At 35.0% G+C, this 19,641-nt stretch overlaps 1 protein-coding gene across 1 annotated transcript; it reads left to right on the top strand.

The window, feature by feature from the left end:
- The first annotated feature begins 1,388 nt into the window (after positions 1-1,388).
- On the top strand, positions 1,389-2,851 carry LOC111921006 (NAC domain-containing protein 90). The gene is made up of 3 exons (XM_023916573.3): positions 1,389-1,762; positions 1,953-2,245; positions 2,409-2,851. The coding sequence occupies exons 1-3, from the start codon at positions 1,594-1,596 to the stop codon at positions 2,688-2,690; spliced, it is 744 nt and encodes a 247-aa protein (XP_023772341.1). The 5' UTR covers positions 1,389-1,593; the 3' UTR covers positions 2,691-2,851.
- The last annotated feature ends 16,790 nt before the right edge of the window (positions 2,852-19,641 follow it).

The following is a 19,641-nucleotide window of genomic DNA, read 5'->3' as shown; positions in this document are numbered from 1 at the left end:
ATTAAATCACAAACAGCTTCCACAACAAGTTTATTTTAAGAACATGTTCTAACAGTAATTCCACGAATTGAATCTAGAATCAATAATCAAATTCAACTCGATTTTCAAATTAAATCACATATGGAAAATGAAAGCTTGCCCTGGAAAATCAATTTGACTTTCAAGTTTAGTCACATCTGATTTCGAATTGATTCTAGTCACTTTTGATAATTTGAATCAATAATCAGGTCGCCAAAAATTTCTATCAAACTAATGAATTCACCAATTCCTTCCATAAAAAAGAAATCGAAAATCAATCAATGATTTTTCAGATCAAACTTTGAAGCAATTAAGGAAAACTACCACGTTCGATTACAGACCTTACCGGAGGAGATGGAGGACAAGGTCGGCTGATAATCTGTGATGGAGTCATTAAGGTTGCGTTGCTGGGTAAATGGTGGAGAATGGTTGTGATGGAGTAAGTGGAGGCCTGGAGGGGGATGGATGCACCGACGATGGCAAAAGAGGGAGCAAACTCCGGCAAACACAAAAGCGGGAGAGGGAGAAAAGGTTGGGTCGTTCACAATGGAGCGTTGAAAGCATCAGGGCAATGTGGGAAATGTTCCAGTCAGCCTCTTTTTTTCCTAGGACCGAATCAGACATTTTCTCATGACCCAATCAGCTCATTGGACCGGGTCAGACATAATTAGCCCTTTATCAAACACGCTGACCGGACCGAGTCAGCAAAAAGAGCTGACCAGACCCGGTCAGCCACACATTAAACATGCCCTTAGTTGGTTCTTAGATTCTTAATCTTTTTTGGTTCTCATTTGAACCTTTACCTCTCTCTCTCTCTCTGTCTGTCTCTCTCTCTCTCTCTCTCTCTCTCTCTATATATATATATATATATATATATATATATATATATATATATATATATATATATATATATATATATATATATATATATATATATATATTCGTTTCTCACCTATAAGCTACCTTTTCTAGATGCATATTACTTTTGTTTTGGTTCAGTTGACTAGTTTAGGTCGTAATTAGAGTGAGTGAAAGTAAGCAATGGGTTAGGTGTGAAACTGGACTCCTGACGTTCTTCAATACACACTTGAAGAAACCATGACTTTCTTTTTTAGGAGAGATCATTTTTATAATTCTTGACAATCAAATATTCCTTTTAAAAGCACCGTTTTATTATCTATCAGTTCGGATTTCACAATTAATAGTATATATTCTTCATTTACTGTCATGAATATATCTTTAATTAATTTCATCCATAAAAAATTAATTGGGAACGCCAAACATGATTCACGCACATGCAAGGAAATTCCTAGTGGAAATATTCATTTTTCTGGTCTTACTCGGCTTAGTAGCTAGTTCCACACGTACACTTATAGTCGCATGTTTATATATAATAATAAGACGACCATGCACGCAGAACCCCTTCTAATTTTCATGATTAATAGCTTGAGAGATTAGAAAAAGCTTTGGTCAAGTTTCGATCAATTATCTAATTCAATTTACTTAGTAAAGTACACGAAAAAAGACGTGATTGATTAAGATCCATATCGATCAGAGAGAGAGAGAAAGAGAGAGATGGAGGGAGGAGGACCAGGGTTTAGATTCTACCCAACAGAAGAAGAGTTGGTAACATTCTATCTGAAGTACAAGATACAAAACAGTGGCACCACCAGATTACTACGAGAAATCGATCGAGTCATACCCCAGTTTCATATTTATGATTTCTATCCTTGGGATCTCCCTCGTTAGTACTTCAATCAATTCCTACTCCCTTCATTAATTTTGGGTGTAATAATTAAAGTTCATTGGAATGGCCATGCACGTAGTTATTATACACACATTTCGATAACTATATTATACGTTTATTGTAATGATATATGATGATCTACAGTTGCTAATGATAATCTTTTCTTTCTTTCTTCATTAAAAAGCAGAATATGCAGGAGAGCGGTGTAAAGGAGACCCTGAGCAATGGTTCTTTTTCGTTCCTAGACAGGAGAACGAAGCAAGGGGAGGGCGAACTTCCCGCCTCACAAGTTCCGGGTACTGGAAGGCCACTGGATCTCCTAGCGTCGTCTACTCTTCTGGTAATCGAGGTATTGGGATCAAAAGAACCATGGTTTTCTATAATGGTAGAGCTCCAACAGGAAGGAAAACTAAATGGAAAATGAATGAATACAAGGCTTTTGAAGAAGAACCCTCCTCAAACACTAATCCAACACCAGAGGTACGTATTCGTTAATTGGTTCTTGTTTAAATTATTTTCGAATATTGTGTGATTCAAACGCGCGTTCTTCCACAAAGATTAATACAAGAATTTATAAAGTTATATATCTCTTTTAGTTATTCTAATTTCTTTTGTTGTGTCATAAATGATTAAAAAAATGCAGCTGATGCAAGACTGGAGTTTGTGTCGAGTGTACATAAAATCAAACTGTTTGAGGGCATTCGACCGACGACCATCAGGAGTTGTGAGATCAAGACCAGTTCATGAAACCCATCAAGATCACGACAACGTTCTTCATGCAACCACAGAGAGGACGACGGGTTCATCGTATAATCATAGCTATATATCATCAGAACAGAAGAATACTACAAATTCTTACTCTACAATTATGGAGGCCATGGATCAACCTTTGTGGGATTGGGAAGAACATCGTAATTATTTATGAATATTTACATTTTCAAGAAAACCTAGAATTATATAATTACTTTATATAGCATAATAATATGGATTATGTAATTAAGTTGGTGTCAAAATTGAATTTTTCAGCTAAATAAGTAGTGTAATTTGAATATTATATGAATTTTAATTAATTGGTTTTTTCTATAATGGTAGAGCTCCAACAATTTGCATTTTGTTTCTTCTTCTAATTAAATGTAGAACTTCGTTGAAAAACAATTACTCCATGCTATGATGCTACATCTACTTAGTGGTCCCAAAAGTGGTCCCAAAATAACATGCTACATCTACTCTCTTTCATAGTATTATTTAGTGGTCCCAAAATAATTGGTTCCACTTTTAGATATATATGCATCTTTTTTTTTCCTATTTTATTAATTTAAAATAATTGATGTATTAAACATAAATAAAGGATTATATTATTCAAAAAAATAAAGCTACATATTTTTTTTAATGAGATAATTTAGGATTCTTCGGCAGAAGTTAAACCGTTAGTCACATTAGTTTGACCTCTTTGACTTTTAGCTAAATTTGTACAGCCAATGTTTTCGACCGGATATAGAAATTAAATATTCACCTATTTATTTCATAATTATTTTTCTATTTAATTATTTTTCTATCAATGTGAAATGATTACAAATATCCTAAAATATAATTAATTTTATTAAAATATAACATTTGTCATCATTTAATATAAATAAAAATATAACTTAGAAAAAAAATATATAGAAAAATATTTAGTTTCTCTTTACATATAAACGAGGAAGGTATCATAACGGTTTGAAGTTTAGGTACCGGTAGTTTGAAGGAGTCATGCTTCCAAGCATGCATGCGTTGAGTAGGCTGTGACATTTAATCCCTTGAGCGGGTTGGTTTACCGACCCGCTTAACTTGTCTTAAGTTGTCTTTATTTTTTTTATTTTTTTGGTTTTCATATTCTCTACACACACACACACACACACACATATATATATATATATATATATATATATATATATATATATATATATATTATCAGACCGTGTCACCTCAACCTTATATTTTGGACAATAATTCATCCAAATTTTAAACTACATTATGATAATCCATGATACATCAAAAATTGTTTTGTATTAGCAAAACATATTTTTTGACTTTTTTATTATGAAAATTTGAATTTAAATAAGGTTGAGGGCGCAAAAAGAAAAAAAAAGGAGAGAAATTGCTGACTTTTGACTTTTGACCAAGTTGACATGAGTGTATTTTGGGTTTTTTGAGTTGTAATTGAGAATTGGTCACTATTTGTTGGATAAGTGATCAGTAGAGCTGATATTCGGAGTTTTGTCCTGTTCACCGATCTTTTTCGGACTGAGATATGATTTTTCTTCACTATATATACGGGTCGAATGTGCCAATGCCGACCCATTGGATTAGATATCATGATTGTTATATGTTGTTATACTGTGTTTTGCGTTCATTGATTATGTGATTAGACCGGTAGGTCGGTAGGACTACTTGAGTTGTTGGATGTATGTTAGACTGCTATATCTATAGGGATACTTGTGTTTGGTGAATATTGATTGATATTGTATACGTCGACATGTTATGGTTTGTTGAGTTGAGGCGGACCAGCTGGTGTTGAAGGCCAAGATACCCAGGGCGACCCAGATAGACTAAAGGCATGCGAGTTGGTCTAGTCGAGTTAAAGGCCCGGAGAGCGGTCCATATAGACTGTAGGCTCGGTGCGGTGGTCCGGTCAGGTTGAAGGCTCATGTATGCATGTTGTTGTTTGTTATTTCGTGTGGCAGTACTTTGCGGGAACTCACTAACCTATGGCTTACAGTTTTAGTTTATTATTTCAGGTACTTCAGAGGATCGTGAGAAAGCGAATGCTTGATCGTGCATATCTTCTTATTTTCATGATATTGGATTTTGAGACGCTATGATATGAATTTACTTTTGAAAAAAATGGCTTTTCTTGTAAACAACTATGGATAATGGCTTGTTTTTTTGAAAAATTAAATTCTTATGAGTTTTGGGATGTTACATGTCACGACATGATCTAAGTTGTAAAAATAGGTTCGTTTTGCTTTCTCCTTGTAAAATTAGGGTTGTTTCATTTCTCTTTGTAAAAATGGAGTGGTGGCCCCATCAATCCACCCAACGTTTCAATATTGTTTTCATTTTCAACCCTTTAGTTTTTAATTTTTAAACTTTTAACTGTAATCTTTATGTTACTTTCAGTTTTAATATAAATATTTTATATCTTAATTATTATTTATAAATACTTTAGCATTTCTGTTTGATATTTATTTTAAACGTATTATACTAAATGCAAACAGAAAGATATTAATCAATGTGTTTCCTATTTAAATGCATGAGTTTTGGATATATATATATATATATATATATATATATATATATATATATATATATATATATATATATATATATATATATATATATATATATATATGTTCAAATGTTTTTCACATCTATTGTGTGCTAGAATGCACCAATAGGAATTTAGTATTAATTATATATATATATATATATATATTAAATGCTATCTATACTTAAAACTCATTTTTATGGAAATTAATTAAATTCGTCATTAATATCAACACTAATATTCTTTCAGAATGAATTAATATCCAGCAGAATAAGAGTATATTCTATTAGAATACACTCTCGTTTTTCATATTCCATGCAACTTTATTATAGTTTAAGCTAGTGAGTGTTGAAACAAAATACGAACTCATATATAAACACCTAGATGCGAATTCATTCTGAAAAAATGTTATTGCTGAGATTAATGACGGATTTAATTACTTTCCATAAAAAGAAAATTATAATTATGGATATCATTTAATATACATATAATTATGGAAATAATTTAATATCTATATTTATTTAATTAAATAATTATTTAATTTACTAAATTCCTATTGATGCATTCTAGCACACAATATATATATATATATATATATATATATATATATATATATATATATATATATATATTAAATAAGAAAAAAAATTTGGTAGGAAAGTAAGAAATATTTTATATACATAATTTATTAGCAAACAAATAAAAATGAATCATTAGATTATTCAACAAAATCATCATAAAAATAAATCATCGAGATAATTGTTTGGGATTTTTTTTATAAATTATGTTATTTTTGATTTATCTAATGATTTATTTGTGTTGTTCGTCAAAAATATATACCAAAAAAAAAAACTTTTTACATTCCTATCAAATTTTTTTTTTTACATTCTTACCGGATATATATATATATATATATATATATATATATATATATATATATATATATATATATATATATATATATATATATAGATCCGGTAAGAATTTTATTTTTGTAGGAAGGTAAGAAGTTTTTGTCTACATATTTTTCTAACGAATAAAAGAAATGAATCACTAGATGAATCAAAAAATAACATGATTCACCAAAAAAAAATCTCAAAAAAAACACACCGATGATTCATTTATACAATGATTTCGTTGTTATTCACTAAAGTTGTCATGAAAGTGAATTTTCTTCTTAATTTACTTAAAAATGAATCATAAAGATGTTTTTTTTGAGAATTTTTTCTTGTGAATCATTTTATCTTTGAATCATCTAATGATTGATTTTGTATGTTCACTAAAAAAATATGTAGAAAAAAACTTCTTACTTTCTACCAAAATTTTTCTTTTTATTCGATCTTGACTATATATATATATATATATATATATATATATATATATATATATATATATATATATATATATATATATATATATATATATATATATATATATATATATATATATATATATATATATATATATATATATATATATATATATATATATATATATATATATATATATATATATATAGCAAACTTAAAGGAAATAAAACATTTTACGGGGTTTGTATATGATTTCTTTTTCAAAATACAACTTAATTTTTTTACCATGAATTGTGAACTTTTAGAGTAAGACTTGTTTCTTTTTTTTTTACCAAAATTAAAACGAAAGAGGAAAATATTATTGTTTCTCTCCATCCTAATATTTTTTTTAATATGCGTAAAAATAATAATAACAATAATAGCTAACTAATATTCTTTTAATATGCAAAAAAATTAACAAAATAAACAACGCTATGTTAATTCTTTTTAGCTATAAGTACAAATCAAGGTATTTTTTTAAAATGTTCACTTCAACATAAATAATTAATTATTCTATTCTTAATTACCATACTTAAAAATCAAAGAATATAAATATGACAGTTTATATAACCTAATGGTTTAGAATGAAATTTCAAAGAGTTAAAATTCAAAATCTAATTTTTGAACGGTGGATTGGTAGGGCCACTACCCCATATATTTGTTCAAACTACCGTATTTTTACAAAGAGAATGCAAAAATACCCTATTCTTACAAAAAAAAAAAAAAAAAAAAAAAAAAAAAAACTCGGAGAAGTTGGCAGAGACCTATATAGAGGAAATTGTCAGGATACATGGAGTACCCTTATCTATCATGTCATATAGGGACAGTCGCTTCATTTCTAGATTTTGGAAGAGTTCGCAGGAAGCAATGGGCATAAATTTGTGCTTCTGAACTGCCTATCATCCACAAACAGACGGACAACGTGAGAGAACTATCCAAACCTTGGAAGATATGTTGCAAGCATGTTCCTTGAAGTTTCCTGGTAGCTGGGATGCCCACATATTACTAGCCGAATTCGCCTATAAGAATAGTTATCACTTATCACTCAAACATTAAGATGCCTCATTACAAAGCACTGTACGGAAGGAAGTGTCGTACACCATCATGTTGGTTGGAAGCGAGAGAGAACACTTCGCAGGTCTTGAATTATTACATCAGACCGCTGACAAGCTAAAAGTCATAAGGGAAAGGACCATTCAAAGTACTTAAAAGGATAGAGAATCAAGAATGCAAGCTTGAATTGCCCAACAAACTGCAAGGTATCCATAATACCTTTCATGTTTGTTATTTAAGGAAGTACTTGGTAGAAGAAGTTGATATGCTCCCACTTTCAGAGTTAAGGATTGATGAAGATAGAAGGTTAGTTCAAGAGCCTGAATCCATCGTTGACCGTAAGAGGAAGAAATGACGATATAAGATGATTGACTTGGTGCTAGTGCAATGGAAACACACGGCAGGGCCGACCCTCACCTAGGAAACAGAAAGTGAAATGAAAAGTCGTTGTCCGCATCTGTTTGCTGCTGCATGATTCCGAGGACGGAATCATTGTAATGGGGAGATAATTGTAACGCTCATGTTTCTTGCTAGATTAGTCATAGTCTGTAATTACTTTGGTCAACTATTGTAATCTTTATATGAATGAATAAGAAAGGAATATTCGTATATTTATGTGCTTATGTGTTTTAGATGATATTATGTGTAAGTTATATAAGTATTTAACAAATAGATTGTGACAACCCGAAACTTTTTCCGTTTTCTGTTATGCATTTCCGTTAATGAAATTTCAGATCCGTTAACTTTCCGTCAAAATTTTGGTTTAATAAAATAATCTAGTTATGCTTAAATAAAGTGTTTACCAAAAACCGCGCATGAACCTGAAAATCTCGAAAATCAATATTTTTGGTCTAAAGGGGATTACGACCATAAACTAGGTTTACGGCCGTAAACTCGTTTACGACCGTAAACCCTGTTTAAGGTCAGTGATGAGTGGCCCCCACTTTCACCCTATAAATACGATGCCTCCGACTTCTTTGGGACGTTTTTCTGGCCGCATTCTCTCCTCCTCTCTCTAAGGTTCTTCAACCATAAACTCCTTAAATCGCATTTAAGCTCCGGGAAACATCGAAAAACACCTTTTGGAGCACTTTGGAGCGTCTGGAATCACACCTCACATCGAAATCAGCATTCAAAACCTCATTTTCCGAGTTTACGGTCCGAGCTTCAAAGACCGTAAACTCAGTTCTTGAGTTTACGGCCGTAAACTCAGCCACCTGCTGAAACCGTAACCTCATTTCAGAAACTGTAAACCCATCTTCAGAGACCGTAAACTCGAGTTCTAAGGCTGTAAACTCATTCCTTCGATTCAAACAAGTCTTGGTAACATTCCTCAACCAAATTCAAGTGTTTTCCGAAACTTTATTCATCGAAATCGCTAATTTAGATGCATATATGTATTTATTTGACAATATGATTTCGTTAAGTGTCACGTGCAACAACTCGGGAACCTTCTTTTCAGTCAACAACTCCACGCAACAACTGTGAGTTCATACCCTTACATTTTTCCGTATTTTTAAGGTTTTCAGGGGGGGGGGGGGGGGATACAAGCTAAACATAAATGTTTTTAGGAATATACATAAAACTTATGTAAAGTTTCATACTTTATTTCCCTTTTGTACTATGTCGAGCATAAGGGACGTTTTCACGAAAATTGCATAGTTTTTACGGATTCGATATTCGCTTCATTATTCATACAAACTATAATCGGTATAGTTGGGAATTTCTCTAAGAACATATCAAGCATGAAAACTTTCTCTACTAAACATATGCACTGGAATAGAAACTATTTGCAGTTTATATCATTGTTTTATCATGATTTTTCATAACTATAATTTATCATTATACGTGGTATACACTCGGATTTTCATTACGGTAGAACGCTACTGCTTTACTTGTAAACTAGATTGTACGATACTGTGAGGCGCTACTTCATTACTGTACCCTTAGGTGTACAGGGATAAATCCTACCACTATATAACCAGAGTCTCCTGGAGGGAGAGCGTGAGGTTTGTGAATAGATCTATTCGGGACTGACAATCCCACATCTGGACTGTTAGCTACAGTTTGGCGGGCACGCATAAGATGTACAAATGTCATTTAACGTCAACGCCTGAAGAACGTAGGAAAGGTCTCTAGTCATATCAAGCATGGTTATATGACTCACATTATGTATAAATCACCGATAGTTTACCAACCTGGTTTTCTTCAGTAGTTTTATTTATATCAATTAGAACTAAACACACTATGTGTCACACCCCGAAAACCAAAGGCGGAAACGTTCCGGGGCGGAGGACGTCATGAATATCGCAACCAATGTATATAGTAAGCATAGTAAACACAAAACTTTACATTACATAGATTTATTTATATTGTCTTAAAACAAAGGGTTACATGTGTTATACATATACATAACATATGAACCAAAGTAAAGACGTGTCTTCTACATGCTTCGCCTTCGCCAAAAGGATCGTTGGGTGCCTGTCTAATGTGGACCTGAGAATACAAGCAGTTTGAAAATTAGCATAAAGCTGGTGAGTTCATAAGATGTTTGTTTTTCTGAAAATGTACAAGTTTCCTTTCGGTTTCTGAAAAAGTTTTGTATCCAAGAAAATCCCATATTTTCTTATATGTAAAGTTTAGTCATTTGTTTTGTTACACGATTCTGATTATGAACAACTGTTATCCCAGGAAAATCCCATATTTTCCTAAAATTAAAGTTTAGTTACCCGTTTATTACCCAGTTTGATTAAGAACAGTTTGTTATCTGATTTCTACACAATCTGATTAAGAACAAGTTCGGTTAACCCAGGAAAAACCCTTATTTTTCTAAAAATGTTTGTGAAGTGTTATTGAATTTGAAAGTAACGTACAAGTATCTACCATACTTAAAGTGTGTGTGAGAAGTTTCTCGAAAGTGTGGTTACCTTTAAATGTACATTAGTTTTAACACGTATATAAAACTAATAATTAAGTGTAAAGCTTTCATAATCTTGATTGCGAGTTCCTTAACCATACTTCAGACTAGATATGACCCGGGTCGGGGTCAATATCTTTTTATGACTTTTGTCACCCTTGAACCTTTCGGTTCGGCTGTAGCTAGCAGCCAGGTGCGGGATAGTCAGTCCCGTATAGATCTATACACTCAAGTCACGCTCTCCCTTCTGGAGATTCTGGTTACAGGGATAGTCCTCCACTTTCGTGTCAAGGGTAAGTGTTACAAAGGACGTGTCTCCAATCTTAAGATTACTCTTTACTCTCGTATCTAGGGGGAGTACTATCTATGACTGACTAGGTTCTAATGATACCTGTCCTTCACACTCGTATCTAGGAGGTGTTTTATTAAGGACAATACAAATGTTCTATGATTTCTATCAGTAAAAGTGTGAACAATAAATTGTGAAATATAAAGTATAACACTATATAATAAGAATTGAAATCGGTTTGAAGAACAACTCTACAAATTAAACAGTTTGTTAATATGTTTTCAATTCTTGAAAGTGTACGGATTATGAAATCATTCAAATGAAATAATGAATTTAAGTACAAGATATTCATGTAATTTTGCTTGTATTCCCCCCTCCCCTTGAAAACATTGAAAAAACATTGAAAAAGGGTAGGGGTATGAACTCACCAGTCGTGGAACGTGTCGTCTAGGATGCTAAGTGTCGGATCGGGGCTTGATAGCACGTGAGGTTCCTATGCAATATGAAATGATATACAAATGTATCTAATTAGACTTTGAATCACTAATTAGATATGATTATACACTCCAAGAAGCGAAAACACTTCAAATCAAGTGTTTGGAGTGACCCGGGTGACATCTAAGGACGTATAAGGCTTGGATATGGAGTTTACTCCTCAAGAGTAAACTCATAAGAGGGTTTACAGACCTAATGACCCTTTCCCCATGAGTTTACGGCCATAAACTCCTGGTGGGGTGTTCTATGATGCAAAATGGCCTTATCTCTCTTGGGAAAATTAGCTAGGATCAAATCTCGGGCATTGGAAAAGATTAAACTCACAATTAGACCATTTAATGGAGTTTACGGCAGTAAACTTGGAGTTTACGGCCGTAAAATCCCCCACACTCAACCCTTTGATGTTTTTGTGGTTCTAGGTCATTACAATGCTCATAGGAAGGTTCTAGGGTTGATTCCATGGTTTAGGAAGTGTTTGGGACTTGCATTGACCTTGGAAAAGTAGTTTACGGTCTATGAATATGTTCTTGGGAGTTTACTACCTTAAACACATGAGTTTACAACCGTAAACTCATGTTTGTCCAAGATTCATGGGTTTTGGTGGTTGGAAGTCAAGGATACTAAGTTCTAGACTCATTTCTAAGCCATACAAGGTGTTAATGGCACTTTAACACCCATTGGATGAGTTTAAGGTCTAAGGAGATGAGTTTATGGTCTAAGAAGATGAGTTTGCGGTCTAAGAATGTTCTTGGACCGTAAACTCTAGTTTGTCCCATTTATGTATGTTTTGGTGCATTTCTTGAAGGGTTATAAGGTTCTATGCATTCATGGAGGTTCATTGGAGGTGTTTAGGGGAAAACTAACACCCTAAAAGGTGTTTAAGGTCTATGAATGAGGGTTTACGGTCCAAGGATGTTCTTGGACCGTAAACTCATGTCCATGCCTCATTTGGTGAGATTTTGGGGTCCTAAGCTCACGCATGCAAGTCTAAAGGTCTTATCTAAGCACTAGAAGTGATTCGGAGGAGTTTTGGGGCTTCAAAACCCTCCTTAGGGTAGTTCACGGTTTTGGGAGGGTCCCCAAACCGTAAACACATGTTCATGGGTGTTTTTGGGTGATTCAAACATATATTTTCCTGCCAATCAAGTTAGATAACAAGTTAGGGTAGATTGCTTACCAAATTGAGGCTTTTGGACCAATTTCGAGTTCTAGAGAGAGAGTAGTGAGAGAAAGTTTTTAGAGAGAGAGTAAAAGCCTCAAAATGATGTCACTTAATCCTTTATATAGGGGTTGAGTTTGTGGCCCGGAGGAATTCTACCCGATACTGACGATAAGCGGGGCTTTTTGGTCGTACCCGATTTAATTGTTTTATAACTTGACGGAATAAATTATTATTTTTCTAAATAATAACTTGGGGCATTTCCACAAGTTTCTAATACGTTTCGACAATTATTAAGTCATAAACAAACTCAAAATGACTTAATTTAGAAACGAAACGGAAATAATTTAAGATGACGAATTTTTAACGACGGAACGGGTTACGACGACGGGATGACTTCGGGTTGTCACACTATGCTTACTGGCCGAGGCAGGGTTTTCAAAACTGAATCATTTATGCTACCGTTTTACATTTAAATACGTATACTTCATGATTAGCTTTAGCTAGTCACATGAAGTAGTATTTTGCATATCTCTACGATTTTCAGAAACGAACATTCATGGTTGTATACGAAGTCAATCACACTATGTTTTTCTCTAAAGAAAATATCGGATTTTCTTGAAACTACATAATCATTTTAGCTCGCTCATCAACAATTTTTCATTACAAATTACTGCTTATGAACTCACCAGCTTTATGCTGATATTTTTCAAACTGCTTGTATTCTCAGGAAATCAGTAGACAGGTACTTGCTGGATTTTTCGAGGAACTGAAGCATTTAGAGTTTTTAAGTTTTTACAATGCAAAACTATTGGATGTAATTCAAACTAAGTTTCAAAACAGATGTAAACGTTTTTATCTAAGTATTAACTGTAATGGTTGTGTTGCTATGATTGCTGTTATTCATTGGTTGTGATGCTATACATGACGTCCTCCGCCCCGGAACGTTTCCGCCATCGGTTTCGGGGTGTGACATAGATAAGATTAAAATACTTTTCAAAAATAAAGATTATTTAGGACAAATAATCTTAACCTAGTATAGTATACATAATGAGGATTTTGGATATATAACGAGCGTTCAAATCCGACTTCGTATAAAGAAGTTATGCAATTAAAATCGGCACGACTCTGCATATTGTAAAAAGTAAATTTTTGATAAATTACTTTTTAGCCTTCGAAATCTAAATAAAATTCATAGTGGCCGTTAAACCAATAGTGTGTATATAGAGAACGTCTAAATCTGACTTCATGAGAGGAAGTTATGATTTTTCTAAGATTCAGTGTAGCAGTATACAACTCAAAAATCGAATTTTAGATCGGGCGATTTTTAGCCAAAACAATCTAAACAAGATGTGAAGATCTCATTATTAGGATCTCAACGATATAAAGACAATCAAAAATGAACTATGGATAAGAGAGTTATGCGTTTTATACAGGCTTTAACAGTCTTAGCCTTTTTGAAATTAATAAAGTCTAAATTAGCCGTCAGAGTCTAAATGAAAGTTGTAGATCTCATCGAGAGCTTTCCGGGGATTCAAAGAACATAAAAAATGTAGTTCATATGAAGATGTTATGCCATTTGGAAAATATGGAAAAATCGTGCGTTACATGCGCTGATGACATGGCACCACGAGAGGGCGCCACACGGCATAATCGGGAGCCACCTTCCTCCATAAAAAACACGACATGTGGCTCTATAATAGTGTGACACATGTCACCTTTTTGAAGGAAGCGAGGTGGGCGGACGACGAAGTGACATGTGGCAGAAAGCCACTGGAGCCAGCGGGACCCTAAGGCACGGTGCGACCTATGGCATGTGCGGCACGCATTTATTTTCTAGTCTATAAATTGCCGACTTCATATAAAATTTCATCCCCATACCCCTATAACCCTTCTATCTCTATAATTCTTTGATTTAGCCCATTTTCCTTCGTTTTTAGCCTGCGGCGAAGCCCTGCGACACCCCTGAGTACTCGTCTGAGTAGTAGTTTTCGAGTAAGAGATCTTGAGTCAGTATGATGCCTGCTTAGTGTTGGATTAGGTGTCTAAGGCAATAACTAAATTGATATATACTTGAACTGTTAGTAAAGTCCTTTTAGGTTGCCCTCAAACCTAGTAATTAAAAAATGATGACTTTTAAAGAAAGAGACTGATTTATTGATTAATAAATAAAAATAAATGATTTATTAATATTTTATGAGGATAATATATTTATTAGAAATAGTATTATTTAATAAAGAATTAATCAGAAATTAATTAGAATTAATTTTAGGATTAATGGGATTAATTAAAAATACAAGGACTTAAGTTGTAATATTTAAATAGTTGAACAAAAGGCATTCAAGAACCTTCTTAAGGGTAAAAAATAGGGTTTCTGGAATATTCCAAATAGATAATATGAATAATTAGGAAACCAGATAATTACCTGATTTGAAATATTATTATTTTAATTAAGTAAGGGTTATCTAGGGTTCTTGTAACATCCCGTTTTTTAAATAAATAAATAGATAAAATTAATGAATGAATAGTAGCCATAAAATACATAATATTTAGTGAGGCGTTAGTTTTGGGGAGCCAAATGTTATAATTTGGATTATTTGGGGTTTAAAGTGTAATCTCGGGATTTATTTTGTAAAGATTTTAGGAGACAGGGGGTGTTTAGTAAGTATTGGAATTATTATGAAAGGATTTTGAAAACTGAGGGTTGTTAGGTAAATTTCGGACTTGATTTGAAAGGAATTTCAGAAGGAAGGGTATAAATGGTAAATTATGGACTTTGTTTGAAGAGATTGTGAATCGGAGGGACCGGTTTTGCGATTTTCGTTATCAGTTTGTATGGAGTGGGATTTACACATGTGCCTTCTATTCCCGATTGAAGGAGTACCATTGAACAAACCCTAAACCTAATCGCATCCGCCATTTGAGGAGATCGCCATTTTTCACGTTCTTCGATCAATCACGCCTCCAAGCTCGATCGCCATTATGAGCTGACGCCCTTGCCGTCACTAAGGATCGCCGTTCAGCTCCACCGTTGATCCGTTGCCGACGACAGCGAGGACCCGACCGGACGTTCATTAGGTTGCTGTTGCTGTCGCTCGCAGTCTCAACCTCTTCTCCGTTCGTTGGTGCTATATTCTAGCCACGTTCATCGTCGTTACCACTCCGATCGACTGCTCTTCCTGTTGCGTTCCTCGACTGCCATCTACCACCACGTGGGTGGCGGTGTTGTATGTGTTGCCTTCGTGAGTAAGGTGCGTTCCAGTTTAGAGCGCAAAGGAAGGGCGTGTTCAGTCGTGTGTGTGGGTGTAGATGGCTGGAACACTAGCGGACCACCATGGCAGCCAACCATGGTGGCTGCCGCCTCTTTTACTTCTTTTTGTCGTATCTTGCTGCCACCAGCTACCGTGGGAGGTGGCGGTGGGTGTGTGTAATCAAGTGTATCTGCTGCTTTCAGTATTCATGAGGATGTATGTGCAATTGTGTGGTCGGAAAACCCACCACCACCACCGTCTTGTTGCCACTAGCCACCATCTCTGGTGTCTGTGTTTTTATGGGTGTGTATGGATAGGTGCTTGGGGTACTTTTGTCTTTATTTCTGGCCTAGAATCATAACCACGACCACCATGAGGTGGTGGCTACCGCCGTGAGCCACCGTCGACCACCATCACCCGAGGTGGCAGTGGGTGGTGCTCGACAAAGTGAAACCCTAAGAACCTTATTAGACACTAATTAATCTAAAAGCTTAATCTTGGACCTAATTGGCATGTGCTTAGGTTAGAAACCCTAGTTAGGGTTTAGAAAACCGTAATTTTGGAAGATGTTAGTCTTGGATTGCCAAGACCCGTGTTTGGACCAGTGGACTGAAGTTATAACTTATGCCGATTTCATTGTATGTTGGCTTAGTGGAGTAATGGACTTAATGGTTTAAATCCTTAATAGGTTAAGTGTTCTCACTTAACCTATTGATGGGCCATCCAATTTTGGTAAAAACCCTAATTTTGGTTGGGCCTTGAGTTGGGCCTTTTTGTTGGGATTTGGTGATTGGGTTATTGATGGGCCATCCAAGAACAAGTATATAGACTAGAATATTTAATTGGGCTTTAGGATAAGGCCCATTGGAAAGGATAGGGCCCAATTTTAAAAATTGGGCCATAGATGGGCCATAACTGGGCCTTGATGATTATGAGATGTTGGACCATTGGAATGCCAAATGTTTGGACTGGAATAATGGTTGGGTCTTAGTGTAAGACCATGTAGAGGTTGGGCCCAATTTGGAAAATTGGGTCATATGTTGGGCTCTGGTTCATTGTTTGACTTTTGGGCCTTTGGATTAGGCCTTGGGCTTGAATCAAACTAAGTTGGGGGTAAAGTAGTCTTTTACCCCAAGCATGGATTTATGGTTATATGTTGAAACCCAATTATTAATTAGGTGTTATTTTGATATTGACAATTCAAGAATCTGTCATTCAGCAGCTAGAGTTTTATCCGCGGGACTTCAGCAGTGTGAGGTGAGTCTTCTCCTGTAGGAACATGTCTAAGGCACCAATGTCAGCCCGTTTATGTATGTTAGCATATGTCGGACTTAGGTCCGATGTCGTGGTTAGCCCAATGTAGATTATACGTTTCCGGACTTCGGTCTGATGCTGGGGCAAACCCGAGGAATGTTTGTTTGCTTGATGTCTTAGTGATTCTTGCATGAGTTTGTTTATGTGTTTCAGGCTTCGGTCCAACCCTGGGGCAAGACCAAGGAATGTTTAGCTTATATGTTTTGTGTTATGTGTTACGGGCTTCGGTCCGATACCGAGGCAAGCCCGAGGAATGTTTACCTTATATGTTATGTGTTATGTGTTCCGGGATTCGGTTCGATGCCGGGGAAAGACCGAGGAATGTTTATATGTTTATGTTATGTGATTATATTATATGCTTGATAATATGTTATATGTATACCGGACTTCGATCCGATGACGGGCGGGGCCCGATGTCGGATGCGTCCGATGCCGGGCAGGGACTGATGTAGCGGGCAAGGCCCAATGTATGATATTATGTGATTATGTGTATGGTATTTGGTAGTTTGGGGAGACTCACTAAGCTTCGTGTTTACAGTTTTCAGTTTTGGTTTTAGGTACTTCCGGTAGTATGGGGAAGAGCTTGGGATGATTGCAGTGCACACACCATTTGTTTAACCTGGGATGTTTACACTCTGATATATTTTGACAGATGTTATGATATTTTGAGATACATGACTTATGGTTTTTTATATGATGTTTGGATTACTATGGTTTTATTAATGATTTAAAATGAAATTTTTGGTCTTTATTTTTGGGATGTTTCAGTTCTCCTATCAGCTATAAATAGGTTCTATTAGCCTCATATTTTCGGCCACTATAATGCTAAGAGAATAGCCAAAAAATTGCCTTATCTTCTCCTCTCTCTTCAAGTTTCCTAGTTGCTAGAGTTTAGGTGTGAACCATCAGAGGCACGAGATTTCTGGTGCTTGCTTCCAAGAGCCATTAAATAATATTTTGATTAGTTATTTACAACAATAACTAAAAGTTATGTAAACCCCAACTTGTTTATGATTTTTCGAAAATAGCTAAGATTTATAGGGTTCTTGTTGTTCAATAGAATGTTACATAAATAGTGTTATGTCTTAGATCTAATAGGTTGCATGTACCCTTAAGAGTATAATGATTATTCTGCTTTATTACATGTAAAACCCATCACTTAGTTCCATGTTATCATCAAGAACACTCTGTAAGTGAGCTACATTTACTCTGCTCCCATATAATTTACAATTATAGTAATAGGTCGTTACTAGCAACTTATTATTAAGATTTATAAATGATTCCAAGTCGTTATACTAATTGATCTACTTAAGGGAGAGGTGCCTAGAATGGTCACGTCAGCCTGGTTATTGGATTTCAGAAAGGCTATATGCCGAAATGGTCCTACCTCCCGACTGTCCTGCTTGGCTAATCCTTACTTCATAGATCTTAAAGTAGACTTTGGAATTACTGGGGAATCTAAACTCGTAGGATAATAATCAAGAAATTAGACTAATACTTAGAGTTATATACATCTAAGTCTTTTGGAAAAGGTTTAAGGTGAAGCTCTGCCCTATTCACCAATCATCAGACACTATGTTAGGTGAGTACATAGTTATTATCAAGAACATAATATTAAATTAAAAGTATTGTCTATAAGCGACATTAAATGCATGTTTACCTGTATTATCTGTGGTATATGCTACTTGTATAAATACGATAATACTATTGGATTAGGAACCGCACAAATTGCCTTTTTGTATGAGTCTGAATTAGTTAAAATAGGACATGTGAAAGGTATATATTTCCCAATAAGTTGGACATTAGATAGGCCTCATTCTGGGGTAGAGTGTAAGATCAGATAGCGGAGTCTATTATTCCTCCTCTTTCTCGGATGACCAAAAATAGTGGCTCCAGATCAGATAACTGGCAAGTATGCATGGGTCATCGACCAAAGTAGATGACAACACTTGACTATTCTATGCAGTCTAGTGAATTATGTTGCTAGCATGGACTTATAACCCGTAGACATAGATAAAATAGGATACCATATTTATCAAATCTCTGAACAATGGTTGGCTTTATATAACTTACATTGGCCAAGGAATCCCCTAGCAGCGTAGTCAAACAATTGCTCAAATGATTCATCAGGTTGGGATGATTCCTCTAGATAATCATTACCTTAGGATTTGTGAGGATTGGATGGGTTGGATAGTTGGTCTTAGGTCAAATTTTATATATACGATTTGACATCATTATTTGCAGGAATGATATTATTTATTATCATTAAATTATTATGGGTTTGAAAACCATATGCATCTGTAGCACCTGGTTTCCGGTATGTGAATTTTATTTGAGCATTGCCCTAATTTAGCCTTAGACTCGGCGAGTCATATGGTCCGACTCGCCGAGTAGGGACGAGACTCAGAACGCGTTTTAAGTAGGCGACTCGACGAGTCCATATCCTGGACTCGGCGAGTCACCGCTGCGGGATGAAACCCTAAGTTTCAAGGGTTTGCACCCTATTTAAACCCTCATTCCGCCCCAACTCGTCCCCATTCACCCCCAGAACTCCCCCTACATCGTTTTCCCCTTGTTTCCTTGAGAGTTGAGGTATTCTTGGTGTATTCTTGAAGGTTTTGAAGAGTAAGAGGAGTAGATCAAGAAGAGGAGAAGGAGATCAGCCATCCTTGTGTCATTGCAACAGTTCCCTTGAGGTATAACCCGTTTTCCCCTTCATTCTATGCTTAAAACTTCATTTGG

Source organism: Lactuca sativa, chromosome 5 (genome assembly GCF_002870075.4).
Source record: "Lactuca sativa cultivar Salinas chromosome 5, Lsat_Salinas_v11, whole genome shotgun sequence".
Classification (NCBI taxonomy): Eukaryota; Viridiplantae; Streptophyta; class Magnoliopsida; order Asterales; family Asteraceae; genus Lactuca; species Lactuca sativa.
Note: the sequence above shows the minus strand (reverse complement) of the source record. Positions and strands in the feature narration are given on the sequence as shown.